Raw genomic sequence first — 17,133 nt, forward strand, 5'->3', positions numbered from 1 at the left:
AGGGTTGGACTAGAAGATCTCTAAGGTCCCTTCCAACTCTGTTATTCTGTTAATATTTAATGCAGTAATTCAGGTAGATGGGGGAAATAGAGAGAAATGTACTGAAAATCACCAAGGTTGATATGGGAAATAGTGATCTTAAAGAAGAATGAAGCGTTGAAATTTCCCAATGTAAAGATTAACATATTGATTGCATTAACATAAATCTTACCCCAGTATATTCAGAGGGAAATTAATTGATCATGCAGAAAGTTGTTGGAGAATATAATGTAAATCTCCTTGCTTTGGTTACATTGTAACTCATTGTGTGTTGAAAACCAGATTCAATGAACTATAAATATTAAAGAGATCTGCAAAAATTAAGATGACCAGTAGAAGGCAGCATAGTGTTAACTTTTTAAAAATCTGTTTGTTGCCACTGGTGATCTGATTTATTGCAGAAAAGTTTACATTCATTTTGTGTAATAAAGGTAGTCCTTAACTTACAATCACAATTGAGCCCAAAATTTCTGTTGTTAAGTTAGAGATTTGTTAAGTGGATTTTGCCTCATTTTACAACCTTTCTTGCCAGTGTTAAGTGAATCACTGCAGTTAAAAAGTTACAGTAGTTAATTGATTGTTAAGTGAATCTGGCTTCCTGATTAACTTTGCTTGTGAGAAGGTTGCAAAAGATGATCAAATGACTCCAGGACATAGCAATGGTTGTAAATATGAACCAGTTGCCAAACATCTGAATTTTGGTGACATGAAGTGGTAACTATGAAAAAAAAATTCTTAAGTCATTTTTTCAGTGGCATTGTAACTTGGTCACCAAAACAAACTGTTGTAAGTCAAAGACTACCTGTAGTGGGAGAAGAAAACTGGATTGGGTCCCACTTCCACAAAATAAAGCATAAAAAATAATGCTTTTAAAATTCTACATAAGTTTATCCTGTACTTCTCATGTACAGTATTTTAATATATTAGTAGGCAATAGTTCTTAAATACACAAAAATATTGTATATTTATTTTTTATGCCAAAAGCTCTCTTCAATTTTAAACAAGTGGTATGGTAATAAGTTAGTTGCATCATACTTAAGATGGTAAGTGTAGAGTATGGAACAGTTTCAGGGTGCAAATGTTTAAAAACCCACTCATATTTTTATCTCTTAATATACTTATTACTATGAAACAAACTCAGTAATTTCATTGTCTTTTAAAAGTACAACATAACATTGCAGTTGAGCTCTGGAAAGCTTTCAAGTTCTGCACTTCTCAGATATGACATATTTCTTCAACACAACCAAAACCTGTGCCTCTCAGTAGTAAAATCTTACCCAGTAGTACTGTAGCACTAGGTTTGCATCCAGCTACAGAAAGACAAGAGACATATGCTGCAAAGGACAACTAGGCACATTAGTCCCCCAATTTGCAAACCAATCCAAGGAAGAAAAAAGTTAGAAGCTTTGCAAGCCTTGTCATGGTTTAGGTCAGCAGTCAATGGTGGTCTGCAAGAAAATTTTGGTGGTCCACAGAAAAATTATTTGCATTTTTTATATTGCACTAAATACAATTCAATTGTATTGGTCACAATTGGTTACAATTCAAAGTGTTGGTTATGACCTATAAAGCCCTTCATGGCATCGGACCAGAATATCTCCGGGACCACCTTCTGCCGCACGAATCCCAGGGACCGGTTAGATCCCACAGAGTTGGCCTTCTCCGGGTCCCGTTGACGAAACAGTGTCGTCTGGCAGCGCCCAGGGAAAGCGCCTTCTCTGTGGCGGCCCCGACCCTCTGGAAGCAACTCCCTCCGGAGATCAGAACTGCCCCCACCCTCCTTGCCTTTTGCAAACTCCTAAAAACCCACCTCTGCCATCAGGTATGGGGGAATTGATTCCCCCGGGCTGTTTCATTTTATGTATGGTTTGTCTGGAATGCATGACTGTTTTTATAATAAGGGTTTTAAACTGTCCTTTTTTAACCATTAGATTTGTACTACGTATTGCTGTTGTAAGCTGCTCCGAGTCTCCGGAGAGGGGCGGCATAAAAATCTAAATAATACAGTGTAATAATAATAATAATAATAATAATAATAATAATAATAATAATAATAAATCAGGGGTCCTCAAACTACGGCCTGCTGCTGCAGAGTCTCCCCCTTTGGGATCTTTTTGTGTGGATGGAGGGGGAAGAGAAATTCCAACTTGGGGTCTGCTTCAGCCCCCTGGTGCAGGGCTTTGGGCAAGGGCAAGGGCTGGAGGGAGGTGCCACTGGTGGTGAAGAGCCGAAAGGCCTTGTTCCAGTCGGACTGCATCATGTCCTGGAACTGGCTGATCATCTCAGCCCACTGAGCCTCCAAATGCTGGAACCTGGCCTTGCACTCTGCTTGGAAAGCCTATGCTCGTAGTCCTCAGTGAGATGCTTCTGTTGAGCCTCTTTCTTGGTCAGATCCAATTTGAATTGAGCCAACTATTTTGCCAACTCTTTCCTGTGGTAACCACTTAGCTCCAACAACTGCTTCCTGTTCCCTAAAGAGCCGGGGCAGGCAGGAGAGGGGTGGGTGGGAGGGGTGAGTAGAGGCTGGTGAAGTGTCCCTTGATGTGAGTGACATGGAGTTGTCTATGCCCACCCAGTGACATGACCACCTAGTCTTAAATATTCATGAAGAAGGTTCCACCTAGCTACTCCCAACCAGCCGGTCATTAGGCAGATCATATGAGTGATCTGCAGAATTTAAAATTATAGATTTAGTGGTCCCTGAGGTCCGAGAGATTGTTGACCCCTAGTTTAGGTGGCTGTTACTTGTCTGTGCAAAGCCACTCTGAGTAACCGTTGTCCTTTTGACACTTACATGAAAAGTTGGATGAGCTTTGTCACAACTAAATGAAAAGCTTTTGAATTTCACAGGGATGACAGCCAATATAGAATAGCATGAAATGTGATCACTATATCTTTGACCTCTTTTCTTTCAGAAAAAAGAAAAGACCAAGCTACTACTGCAGACTGAAAGAATACTGCATAATTTGAAGGGAATACCTGGCTTTCTTAAAAGGCAAGATGTTTAAATAAACAATTCCTGAAAGACTTCTGAAAGATTAAGCTCATGCAGTTAGAGGTACATGTTGTGAAACTGGAAATTTTGTCCTGGAGGGCTGGTCAGTAGAATGAAATAATCCACAACAAGAATGGATTTCTGCTTGTTCTTCACTGCCCAAGTCGGACAAATGGATAGGGCACTCCATCTTAAAGCAAACTACCATCCTAGTCTCTGCCATATTTTCAACTACCAATATTTCTTAAATGCTAACTTCACTATTCTTGTTGCACAGCTTCAGTATGGTTTATATATAATAATTGTTCTAAATTGCATATCACAGCCAATGGTCAAGATATATGCAGTGTTGTTTAACTCTTGACATATTAACTAAACCAGAGTGAATGTTACACACTTAATGCTAAGTCTTTGTTTACAAAGTACAATGACTAGATGCTGTGCATGTATCATGCAAAGGAAAAATCAATCAAATCTGTTATAGTTAGTATTCGAACTGTGTTAATGGTATAAATCAGTGGTTTAAATCAGAGGTGTCAAACCCAATTGCATTGTGAGCAATATTGTGATATATTGTATCAGGATGTTTCTGTCTTTGCGGAGCTGGAGTGGGCGTGGCCTTCATGGGCCATATCCTGCCTGTGGGCCGCCAGTTTGGCAGGCCTGGTTTAAATGCTTTAATAGTTATATAGTTTATATGTCAAATATAGGTAGACTTCAGAAAGCATAACAACTGTCCTGTTTAGGAACATCTGAAGTTACAACTGCACTGTAATTTTATGACCAGTCCTCACACCTATGACTATTGCAGTTATGGTTCTCACATTTACAACCCTGTCCATGATCATGTGATCTACATTTAGGTGCTTGGCAACCAGTGGTGACTTGCTTTATATAATCAAATGGGAAATGTTATAGTAAATGCATCATGGGTCTATGATACTTTGCTTAGCAATCATAGTGTTTAGCAGCAGAGTCCTTGAACCTAATTGTGCTGGTTGCTAAGTGAGGATTATCTGTAATTAAAACATTGATGAAATCCTACCCACAGGGCATATTTTATTTCTTTGTAATAGGTTTACTTCCTTACTAAAATAGATCATTCAAATTTAAAATTAACTTCTTTAAATTACTACACAAAAAGAGAGTGCTGTACCTTTGTAAACCGATTATCAATATTTGCAGAGTAATAACTGCAGCTAGAGAATATTTAATGTTTCATGAAAAAGCTTTGCGATAATCAAAACAGACAATGCAAAACAATTTCCTTGAATAATGGAATACTTTGTATTAAGTAATGGGAAATGTACATTTACAACATAATTTAGACTCAACATTGTTTAGATTTAATAGCAAGCAAACAAGAGTTTATGGGTCCTATTTCTGAATTAATAATCCATGGGATTGCTTATTCATATTTGTTTTCCTGAGGGCCAATAGGCTATTAGATGTTTCAAAATTCTGCATTCAGCTGAATGATTCAAAAAAGATGATGTGAACAGCTAAGGGGACTGGGCATGTTAAACCTAATGAAGAGAAGGCTCAGGGAATACATAGTAGTAGTCTTTCAATACTTGAATGGCTATCATAGGGAAGAGGGAAGATTTATTCTCCATAGCATCTGAGAACAGGACAAGAAGCAATGGGTGGAAGTTCAAACTGGAAATAAGGAGAAATCTCCTGACCGTAAGAACAATTAAAATAATTGAATTTTAATTCAATTGCTACATGTTTTCAAAAGACTGGACATCCATTTGTCTCAGATGATAGAAAAGATTCCTGCCTTGGGTAGCTGACCTCCAGCATCCCTAGAAGACCTCCAGCATCCCTTCTGATTCTATGATTCTAAGAACCACAAGGTTTTACAGCTCACTTGCAACTTTACCAAATTTAATTCAGCCATTTTCTTTTGTAATTAAATTTATTTATTTATTAGATTTGTATGCCGCCCCTCTCTGTAGACTAAATGGGCATTGCTAGTTCATCTTTTGTCTATAAACGAATCCCTTAAACCTCAGCATTTGTCTTGATAAACAAAAAGGGTTACGGATTACCAGAAATAACAACATATCTATTTTCATCTTGATCAAATAAACTAACTTTCTATTCAATTTACATTTAACAATCTGGACTTTAGTCCCTTGAAATGATGTCATGGAGCTTAATTTCTTTATTCTTTTTCCTTTTTTGCTTCTCACAAAATTATTCAAAATCTTCAAAATCTGTAAATTACCCAGAAAATCTTGTTTGTTTGTTTATTCTTATATATCTCTCAGGCTTAGCTCAAAAATGACATAACACAATCCAGCGAAAGTTCACTTCTTGCTGAATGTCTAATCTTGTCAGAATCTTACCAGACTAAGCATAAGATATAACAAACATACCTTGGGAGATTCTAGGGACTGGCTATCTTAAATCTGTTCCACTTCCCACAAATTAAGATATCAGCTTAACCGACACAGCAAGCTGTTTCTCTTTCATAATATCTTTTTAAAGCACAATCTATTTATAACAGCAGATATTCTTAAAATTAACTGGGTCCATTGTTCACAAATATCCTTTAATAGATCCAATGTATTTTGCACCGTTCTGTATTTGTAAATCATATTTAAGTGTCATTCTTCTTTAATTATAACCTTTCATTCCTTCTGATTCCCTCGGGTATCTAAACTTCAAGGCCTCATCCTATCATTTTTTTAAAAAAAGAATTCAGAATGAAAACATTTTTCCATAGGAAGGAGTCTTATAATTTATTTCAAATACATCTGAGCTCTTAGTCCATTGTAACTTTTCAAACCAATGTTCTGATTACCCTTTGCTTTTTATATTTAAAAAAATCCTTAAACTTGTACAATTTTCTTTAGGATTGAATTAAACTCACTCACTATTGTAAAACCTGTTGATTCAAAGATTACTGATAGCTAAAAAGCAGATAGCAAACAATTTCTAAAAATGTTTTTAAAAGAAACTTGTGAACTCTGGTGTTGACCATTGTTTGAGTGAATATGGCTTCCTTCATTTTCATGAGCTCTAAACCAACACAATGCCACTGTCTTGCTGTGTCTTTATAAGAAGCAACTGTATAGAGCAGGGATGTCCAACTTGAACATCATGGCGGTGTCACGTGACGTATTGGGACTTCCCCTTCTTTGCTAAATGGGGTATGGGCATAGCCAGCCCGTGATGTATCCAGCTGGTGGACCGCAAGTTTGACTGCCCTGATCTAGAGCATTTATGGGCAACTTCAGGTCTTTTCCTTGTCCAGGCAGGAATTAGGAAGAGCTCTTAATTTTGTCAGTTGTCATCTCTGTTACCATGTCTTCCCTGGAAATACTTCACCATCATACATTCTGTAAAATATCTGGATCCCTGTTTAGGCCCAAGATGATTCTGAAAAATCCAATCAAATTCTCTCATTTATTTATTTATACCTACCGGTAATAGACAGACTCTTGCCAAACTAAAGCTAGCTACTTAACCTTTTAACCTATTAGATATAACTAGAGGGATTATAAAATGTGGCTATCCTGAATCTCCATCTCCTCCCATCATCTTGGGACTGCACAGTATCTTAATCCGAGCCTCTGGGAAAGCTGTGTGTTGCCAATACTTTTCCTTACTGTTCCTCCAGGTGCACACTCCATTATATCCCTTCTATAAATAGCCATGATTCACTTAGCACAGAGAGTATTCTCTATAACAAAATGGGCAAAGATGCTATGAATTTGAAAACATCTACGATTATTTTTCATGAAAATGAATGTATTAAAAAATTGTTCCATGGAGATATTATTCATATCATATAGTTATCAATATTAAATTTTGGATAAAACAAAAATAAAATCTTTGGTAGCTTTCTCTAGAATAGCCAAAAACACCTTCAATGAATAGTATAAATTGCAAAAAAACAAGTTAGATTTGACTAATTTTGGAAAACATCAACAAAATTCAGAACATCTGTTGAGGCTTATTTACATGACAGTTGATATATAACAATGAGTATATCAATGGAAGATAAATATCAAATTTATTGTGAATATGACATTGAAGAAAACTGGTATAAAATTTCTCCTCCTCTTATATAGCTCCATTGCTGACTGTTCAAATACATAATACAGTACGTGCTAACAATATTGCAGTTAATGACAATGTCTTCAATCTCAATAATTTTAGAAGGCGGTTCACCATAGAATGAAATACTGACTTCTTTCCTGAGAGCTGTTTTCTTATTAAATATTACCTAGCCTTATATATACTGCTCAAAAAAACAAAGGGAACACTCAAATAACACATCCTAGATCTGAATGAATGAAATATTCTCATTGAATACTTTGTTCTGTACAAAGTTGAATGTGCACAACAGCATGTGAAATTGATTTTCAATCAGTGTTGCTTCCTAAGCGGACAGTTTGATTTCACAGAGTTATATTGTGTTGTTTGTGTTCCCTTTATTTTTTTGAGCAGTGTATTTACAAAGTGATAGTTCTCTATGATAACATTAATTCTCTATATGATAACAGTGGTCAGGAAAGGTTAGCTTTTTAATAGAAATTATGCAAAATTAATTTTTTAGAAGAATAGCAGACTAAGGCATGGGAGTATGCATCAATGAAAATGATGACTTTGTGGTTAAAAAACACAATATGGAATTTAATCTGGAAACTATTTATGGGCTATAATTCTACACAGGGATTTATACTGCATCCAAAGTTGTTAAAAGTATTTATTTTAGTAAGGATAGGAATTTGATAGTAATAGAAATTTCTCTTATTTATTCTGATTGATGATTCTTACTATACCTTTGCTAGTTAATTATTGATTTAATCTCAGTAACAGTTAAAACTCAAATTTTATCTTTACTGTAGTATTAATCTAATGCTACTTTGAAAATTCTTGTCAATTTTGTATAGCCTGTGAATCTATTTATATGCATTAGTTTTTTTAAAATGACTGTTAAAATAAAATGGAAAATAAATAGTCTACGGTAATGGCTTATGGTAGTGTTATTTCTCAAGGCTGCTTATGCTTATTCAAAGAATAGGGACATATAATACAATGCTATTGAAGTTATACAGTGGTACCTCGAGATACGAGTTTAATTCGTTCCGGACCTGGGCTCTTAAGTCGAGCAGCTCTTATCTCGAACGACTTTTCCCCATAGGAATTAATGTAAATAATTTTAATTGGTTCCAGCCCTCAAAAAACTCACAAAGTTAGTCTAAATTATGCAGAAAGACATGTTTTTAATGAAGAAATGTACATGTACATATAAATGAATAATGAAGTTTCTTTCACTTAACTTGTAAACTTTCTTAAACTTTTAAATTTACATATGTTCAACTTCTCTGCCACCCAGTCCTGTAGGACAGAGGTCCCCAACCCTTTTTGCACCAGGGACCGGCTTTAAGCGATCAAGAGAGGAATGGGTGAATGAATGGACGGAGGGTGGGAAGGAAGGAAGGAAAGAGGGAAGGGACAGGAACAGAGGAAGGAAGCAAGGAAACTTATGAAAGGGGAGAGTAAGAGAGGAATGAGTGAAGGGAGGGAGGGAGGGAAGAAGGTGGGAAGGAGAAAGAAAAGAAGAAATAGAGGAAGGGAAGGTAAAAGAGAGAAAGAAAAAGAGCAAGAAAGAAAGCTGCAAGCACCCCCCCGAGCCCCCCAGGCCGGCTGCAACCTTTTAAAACACGCGCGCCGCTTCGCAGCTGTCTCCTGAAGCCGAACGCGGAAGTTAGCGTTTGGCTTCAGGAGACAGCTCCTTGGCGCTTGTATCTCGAATTTGGGCTTGTAAGTAGAACAAAAATATCTCTCCCCTCCCAGCTCTTATCTCGAGTTGCTCTTAAGTAGAGCAGCTCTTATGTCGGGGTTCCACTGTACAGGTTTCTCAAATACTAATTAATATTGCATTGTAATTAAATTACCTTTACACCTTTTTTAGATAGCTTCACTTTTGCATTTTTCCTCTTTTCTATGTCCCCCTCTTTTCAAATCTGCATAAGTAAACCATAAAGCTTTTGACTCAGACTTCCAGCTCCTCTGTCCAAATAATAATAATAATGATGATGATGATGATGATGATGATGATGATGTGTGGATAATTAATATGGAAATACCAGGGAACAGTAAAATAGAAAACAAAGAACAGGAGACGATCACAAAGTATCAAGAAATGAAAATCATAAAGATCATGGCATAAACTATCTGTGTTGGTCCTACTTGTTTTTTTACACACTTGTACATTTGACAAAATTTCCAACTGTCAATTACAAAAGGCCAAAATTCTTGAGTACATTACAATTCCCTTAGAAGAATATGATATGTATAAAGGTCAACATTAGCTAAAGAACTAGCAATTATTTCCCATTGTATATATATATAATAGAAATAATAATTACTAAGTATTACTCAGGACCAGAGTATCTTTGAGACTGCCTTCTACTACATACCTCCCAGAGACCATTTAGATCCCACAGGGTTGGTCTTCTTTGGATTCCGTCGGCTAAACAGTGTTGGCTGACGGGTCTGTGGGGTAGAGCCTTCTTTGTGGTTGCCCTGACTCTCTGGAACTAGCTACCTCCTGAGATCTGCACTGCCCCCACCTTATTGGCTTTCCGGAAAGCCATAAAGACCTGACAGTTCCATCAGGTGTGGGGCCACTGACCTGGGATGAGAGGGTTATTAATGAGGTCGGCCCATGAATGTATGGATGACTGCAATTATTTTAAATTGAAATGTTTTATATTAACCCAAGTTTATTTTTGTTGTGAGCCGCCCCAAGTCTTTAGCACATACATATATATAAGCAAACTTATGCAACTCTCAATGACTTACAACAATTTAATAAATAGTAATTTCTCAAAGCAAATATCACTAAATTTGGGTACAGGGAGTATATATTATGCAATGTTGATGATCTGCCAATTTGTATTTATCACCATCTTTCTAAAAATACTTTATATATTCTTGTGAGAAGTTGTTTATGGTGAACATTTCTGTAGCACCATGACTGATATAATACTGCACTACTAAAAATATTGGGTTTCTGCATTGAAACTCCAGACTAATCCAGACTGAAGGGTTATTCTATCAAAGCAATACTTCAGAATGTATTATTTAATCTTTTATAGGACAGATTTGCCAAGTACATTTCAATACACAGGCATTACAATTCTTTTCTGTCTAGTATCTTTACAGAGGTAGTGACTACTGTGCCATTTATATGAATAGATAGCTTCTTGTCAAAACAGGTTACATTCTGAAAATACACTTATTCTCTCTAAGAATTATTGCAATGCAATTGTAAATATTTTAGTATAAATATCTATGACAAAGCTACATGTCACAAAAAGTTTTTAAATCTGAACAGAGGTTTTTCAATCATAATATAGCAGAAGCAGCAACAAATATATCTTTTTAAAAATTAAGGGTTTGTAAAGGACTACCCATTGAGTTACTTAAGAAATACTTAATAATATAAAATTGGTGACTTCTGGGATGAAATGGCTGCTTCCCACATTCAAGTAAGCCATAATTGTAGTTTGATTTGGGGTTAAATGATAAAAGAACCTAACCACTGATAGTGATGTGTGAGCCCAGCCAAGTGCAGCTTTTGCTCAATAAGTTAAGCTGCAACAGGTGATGAGTTGCCTTCTTTATTAGCTGTAATATAGCTGTTAAATTTTCATACAATATTCTTTATACAGTATTCATAATAAAGATTTCCTTTTATATTATTGCCAGTTATAATTCCTTTTTATTTTATTAAAAGTTAAAGATTAACTGTTAAAGATAGATTTCAAGATAACAAGGGTAAATGTCATGGGTAAAAACAATGTTTTCTTGAGTATTTTTTTTCCTGTTCAATTGTAATACAGTAATCTACTCTGGACTGCTTTTCTGTATACATAATACTTTTAAAGTCAAGATTCAGAGTAATACTGAGTTTACTATTGTGCCCTAGTCAGATTAAATCCAGGCAACTTGAACCTGCTGGTTTAAATAATTTAAATTACCAAGAAAAACGAACCAAATAATTTATGTCAGACAATTTTGTACATTTTCGAACAAACAGTGATCCTAATTGAAAGCATACCAAGTATACAGTTTATGCATAATTCAAAACCTCCAGCAATGTAGTTTACAAAACTTTGTAACAAGGAATTTATATTTTAAGAAAAAAAAATTGCAAATTGGCTCTAGGCATATAAAAAATAATTTACCCAAAACTTAACTTTGGTGACAGAATAGCAATAAAACAGGCAGATTAATTCTCTTGGGAAGTGGGCTTATATAAATTTTAGGCTTGTCTTTGTTTTTGGTGAACATATCAGAAAGAAGTTGATTGACTTCAAAACTGAAACCAAAATCAGTCTTTCAATTAAAGAGCCATAATCATGCTGTAGGGGGTTTGGCCTCCATTTCCCTGGAATTGAACCCAGAGAATCATAGTTTAGAAACCAGTTACTATACATAGTTGTCTCCTTTTCTTATTTTTTCAGCAGCTTTTAAAGTCCATTTAACCATTCATAACAAGTTGGAGAATTTGTTTTTAGAAGGGCTTGAGATCTAATGAAGGGGCCTGTTGCTGAAAGAGGAACTTCAGGTAACAAAAAGCCTTTTTTGTGAGATAAACTATCTTCATTTAAGAGGAGAGGCCAGTGATGGCTAACCATTTTGCTGTTGCATGCCAAAAGCGGGCATACATGTGCGCATGTGTAGGCCCACACTCAGATTCAATGTAATCCGCCCTGTGCATGCGCACGAGATCCCCTAGCGCTCCCCCTGCTTTTGGCATGCAATGACATGGTGGGCCAGGTAGGCCTGTTTTTTGCCCTGCACAGGCTTCAGAGGCTTTTTAAGAGCCTAGGGAGGCCAAAAACAGCCTCACCCCCCCAAGGTCCTCCAGAAGCAGGAAATGCCTCGTTTCCCAACTTCTGGTGGGATTGGAAGGCCCTCTCCCCAGCCTCCAGAGGATTTCCTGGAGGCTGGGGAGGATGAAAACGGCCTCCCCCACCCTCAGAGGCCCTCTGGAGGCCAGAAATGCCCTCCCAGAGCCTCCATGAGAGCCCTTTACTTATTTCAAATTGGCCACATAGAGAGGGGCAGGGACATAGCCTGCCTAGAATCAGCTGGCCAGCATTCCCATGTGCGCTGATCTACGGCAATGGTTCCCATGCCAGCAAATATGGCTCTGCATGCTACCTGTGTCACAGGTATAGGCCTACAATGTTTAAAACTTTTCACCGAGTCCTACTCTGCCTTTTGGTTCACCTTCTTGGACAAGAGGAATCCTGCCAGTAGTGAATGGGTCCCCTGGGTAAGAGTCAAATGAAAACAATAGTCCAGAGCGCCCCAACATAAACTCCCATTGTCACAATTGTAACACATAGACAGCAAACACCCACTGCAGATTTTAGTTTAAATGATCTGAATAGTCAGAGCTGTTTTCATTCAGGTGCTGTTGTTGTTTCTGTCCCAATCCATGGTAGTGAATAATAGATTGGAAATCATTATGGTGTCTAGTCACCTCATGTCTTTCACTGTTATCTGTGCCTTATGCATCCATCAACTTTCTTTTTTTTCATTTAGCTTTTTTCATTTAGCTTTTAAAAGAGAAAAGTCATAACTGGGGGGGGGGACTACTTTTGACATGCCAGGTGGGATTGTTCCCTCAGCCCTCCCCCAAATCCCTGGAGATCTCCTCAGGCTACATGAATGTTCTGAAATCATCACTAATCAACATAACATAGTTTTCAGGAAATTGCCTCTGGATATCTCTTTTCTTGTCTCAATAGAGATAACAAAACCCCATGCAAATATTTGAGGAAAAAGAAGGGCACAGGACAGTTGAAGTGGAAGCCTTAAGGAGGTGTGGAAAAAACTCACCACTGTCCCTTTCCCATTTCTCCCCCCCACACCCCCATTTTTATAAAAAAATATTAATAGGAAAATAATTCTGCAAGTTATTTAATTTTTAATATTTAAATATTAGTAATTAAAATACATATTTGCACTGTGCCGAATTATATTTCACAGATTGTACATTCGTTTTATGCAAGACACAAAATATTTCATTCTATGCAGGCCACAAAATAGGTATTAAAATTTTTAAAATGCAAAGAAGGGAAAGAGGAGAAGGGAGCCACTAAAGTTGCCTATTTATAACCCCAAGCAGTGGCAGAACACTTTCCATTACATTTTCCATTATATTTTTAACACAACTCAACAATCAAACACAACAATGGAACCACTGGCAAAACAACCTAGATGTCCTTTACATCCATTATTTTTAATGCCAGAACAAAATTGAATCCGGAACGATTTTTGCAACACAGGAGCCAGGAAAATAGATCCATTAAGCAAAAAACATTTTTTTAAAAAATAATAATTTGTTATTTCCCCTCCATACTCCTAATGCTAATTCTGTAGAAGCTAGCACAAGGGGGGGATTTGAAAAGAAATGCTCCTCTTTTTTTCAAACTGCATCTTCACCCCTGAAGCATTCAAGAAGGGCGGTAGAAAAGTCTAATTTAAAAATAAGTTATTTTTCCAAGGTTTGACCTGCAATTTGGATAAGATACGATCTGGGTATTACGGGATGTTTTCCTCAGGCAATTGCATTACATTTTTTCCCCGGAGAGACAGCCACGGGAGGATTAGAAACCTCTCATAAATACATTCGTTGGGATTTTTCCTCTCGTTTTAACCCCAAAGGCGCCTCAAAACGAGAAAAGGATCCAAACTGCTCCAGCCTATTTAGGGGTTGACCCCCTCCCCCAAGCACCGCAAACCACCATCAAACCCACATCGGAAGCAACCCAAGAAACACTTCTGGAAACTAAACTCCGCGGGAGTTGTTTACTACAAGGAGGCTCGGAAGGGGGGGGGGGGGGGAGACACGAATCCCACACTTTACGCGACCGAGAAAAAGTCGTCCGCCTGCGGACACGCCCGTACGAACCGCCCCGCTAGGTCGCCCCCGATCCCCGCAGCGCCCCTTCCTCTCACCGGAGATTTGCAGGCAGATCTCGCGGCCCGGCGGCCGAGGGGGCTGCTGCTCCTCTGCTTCGGCCAAGATCGGCAGGATGGCGGAGCTCCGAGTTTTCTTGAACGCCGGCGGTGCTGTGGCCGGCAGAGTAGCCGGAGCCGAGTGCCTTCGGCTCCCCACCCCCGAGGTCTTCCGCTTCATGGCGGCGGTGGTAGCGGAGGAGACGGCGGAGGCTGCGGCGGCGGCTGCAGGGCACCCGGGCTCATCCCCGCCGCCTCGCCCCCAGTCGGGGTCTGAGCAGCCCAAGGGGAGCCAAAGCAGCAGCAGGAGCACGAACAGGAGCAGCAGCAGGACCGACGGGAGGAGGAAGAGGAGGGAAGGCAACTGCGGCCGCTTTCTGAAGCGCCGCCCCCTCCCCTCCCCAAGCGGTTTCTTGCCACTTGCCGCCGCGGCTCCCGCTCTCGGCCGGCGCTCCCACTTCGGGCCTCCCCGGACGCTCGCTCCTCATTGGGGCCGGGCCGGTGTGAAGTCACAATCGCACAGCCTCTTGACAGGCGGATGTCATAGCGATACACCTGAACGCCTGCGTCATAAAGGCGAACTGGTCCTAAGAAGTGAGGCTCTATTCTCCCCCCCCCCCCCCAAAAAAAAAGAAATTGCAAAAAGGGCCACTTAAATGTTTATATAATTCTTTACTATTAATATTGATTATTAATATTATTGATTTATTAATATTGATTGTTTCCTGATTGCTTATTTGAACCCTATGACAATCATTAACTGTTTACCTCATGATTCCTGATAAATGTGTATTTTTTTTTATGTACACTGAGAGCATATGCACCAAAGACAAATTCCTTGTGTGTCTGGTCACACTTGGCCAATAAAGAATTCTATTCTATTCTATTCTAATTCTATTCTATTCTATTCTATTGACCAAGTGCGATTGGATGGACACATAAGGAATTAGCCTTTGGTGCATATGCTCTTGGTGTACATAAAAGAAAAGATACATTTGTCAAGAATCATGAGGAACAACCAGAGGCGTATTGCTATTGCCGCCGCTACTGGTGTGCTGCGCATGCGCAGCTTTGGTTGTTTTGCATGCATGTACGTTCCATGTGCGCATATCCCCAGCGTGTTTTTTGCTTCTGCGCATGTGCAGGAAGCAAAAACACGGTGAAATCTTGTGAGGGGGGCACGCATGTGAGATTTCTGCAATTTTAAAATCTTGTGAGGGGACATGCAAGATTCCAGCAATTTTAATCTTACAAGATTTTGCTACTGTGCAAAATATACGAAAAATTGAAGAAAAAAGATGGCGCCCATAGGACTGCCACCGGAGTGGTCCTGTGCAAATTGAGCAATCTGACAGCTACTACCAGTGTGCAGTTCACTACCTCATTGGTAGCAACCCACTATTGAGTACCAACATTTTATTTATTTATTTAATTGGATTTATATGCCGCCCCTCTCCGAGGATTCGGGGCGGCTTACAATACATAACAATGAAGAACAATACAATAAGGGTTGTCATAGGGTTCAAATAAGCAAACAGAAAACAATATTGATATAGATTGTAAGGATACAAGCAACAAGTTACAGTCATGCAGTCCTAAGTAGGAGATGTGTAATAGGAACGATGAGAAAAACTAATAGTAATGCAGCCTTAGTGAATAATTTGACAGTGGTGAGGGAAATACTATTTGTTTAGCAGAGTGATGGCGTTTGGGGGAATTCTTGTGTCTTGTTGTCTTGGTGTGCAGTACTCTATAGTGACGTTTTGAGGGTAGTTATGAAGGCATTACAACCTCCTGTCCCACCCCCACCTGACATATCTAGTACCTTCCATTGTGAGCTGTTGGTCTTGTGTCTCAAAAACCAAATAAAACTTAAAAGAAGAAAAAAACTGAATAATCTTACTTTCCATTGCTTCAAGCTTGTCATTTCTAAAGTGATACAATATATTGACCCTTTGTAGTAAGATACCATGCAAAAAAGTTAAACATAGTATAGAGGAGGCACTGTTAGTATTTTATTTTTACACACCAGAAAAGCCCCAATTCACTAGATGAGTCTCTTTCAACATAGTAGCACATGGTATATTAAAAGTGATTTCTATAGAAGAACTAGGAGTGTAGGTTTATTTTATGCATGTTGCTTAGCAGGAATTAGCACGGAACTGACGAATGATTTCAAGGAAATGGTTGAATTCCATGGCTATCACAAGAGAAGAGCCTTCAGTGGTTTATATCTTGATTCCTGGCATGTTTGTTCTGAATAGTTGCAATAAGCATTATTGTGAATTTCTTGATTTGACATTTATTAAATTGCTTTAAAAATCAACATAATAAATTGTCTAGTCATTAGATTAGATTTAGATTAGATTTATTGGATTTATATGCGGCCCCTCTCCGTAGACTCGGGGTGGCTCACAACAATGGTAAACAAAACATAGTAACAAATCTAATATTTCGCAATCTAAATTACAGTTTTAAGTTTTTTAAAAAATCCAAAAGACCCCCAATATATAAAAGACAAGCACACAATCGAATCATACACAAAAACTACATGGGCAAGGGGGAGATGTTTCAATTCCCCCATGCCTGACGGCAGAGGTGGGTCTTAAGGAATTTCTGAAAGGCAAGGAGGGTGGGGGCAATCCTAATCTCTGGGGGGAGCTGGTTCCAGAGGGTCGGAGCCACCACAGAGAAGGCTCTTCCCCTGGGTCCCACCAGACGACATTGTTTAGTCAACGGGTCCTGGAGAAGGCCAACTCTGTGGGACCTAACCAGTCGCTGGGATTCATGCGGCAGAAGGCGATCCCGGAGATAACCTGGCCCGATGCCATGAAGGGCTTTATAGGTCATAACCAACACTTTGAATTGTGACCGGAAACTGATCGGCAACCAATGCAGACTGCGGAGTGTTGGAGTAACATTTAGAGAAGCCCATGATTGCTCTCGCAGCTGCATTCTGCACGATCTGAAGTTTCCGAACATTCTTCAAAGGTAGCCCCATGTAGAGAGCATTACAGTAGTCGAGCCTTGAGGTGATGAGGGCATGAGTGACTGTGAGCAATGACTCCCAATCCAGATAAGATACATCCACATAT

General features: G+C 38.7%; 1 protein-coding gene across 7 annotated transcripts in view; it reads right to left on the reverse strand.

The window, feature by feature from the left end:
- The window catches only part of CDC14B (cell division cycle 14B), a 65,885-nt gene extending 51,302 nt beyond the window's left edge, over window positions 1-14,583 (reverse strand). For 3 of the 7 annotated variants that reach the window (XR_011558326.1, XM_070742800.1, XM_070742798.1), the window contains exon 1: window positions 14,039-14,430. Coding sequence is in view for 4 of the 7 variants with exons in the window: in XM_070742800.1 (XP_070598901.1) it covers window positions 14,039-14,219 (181 nt within the window). In the remaining 3 variants the exon portion in view is untranslated. Of the gene's footprint in view, window positions 1-14,038 lie in introns of all 7 variants that reach the window. The other 4 variants (XR_011558328.1, XR_011558327.1, XM_070742797.1 and 1 more) reach the window with 4 other exon arrangements.
- Between the last annotated feature and the right edge of the window lie 2,550 nt (window positions 14,584-17,133).

The sequence above is a fragment of the Erythrolamprus reginae genome, chromosome 2, assembly GCF_031021105.1.
Source record: "Erythrolamprus reginae isolate rEryReg1 chromosome 2, rEryReg1.hap1, whole genome shotgun sequence".
Lineage (NCBI taxonomy): Eukaryota > Metazoa > Chordata > Lepidosauria > Squamata > Dipsadidae > Erythrolamprus > Erythrolamprus reginae.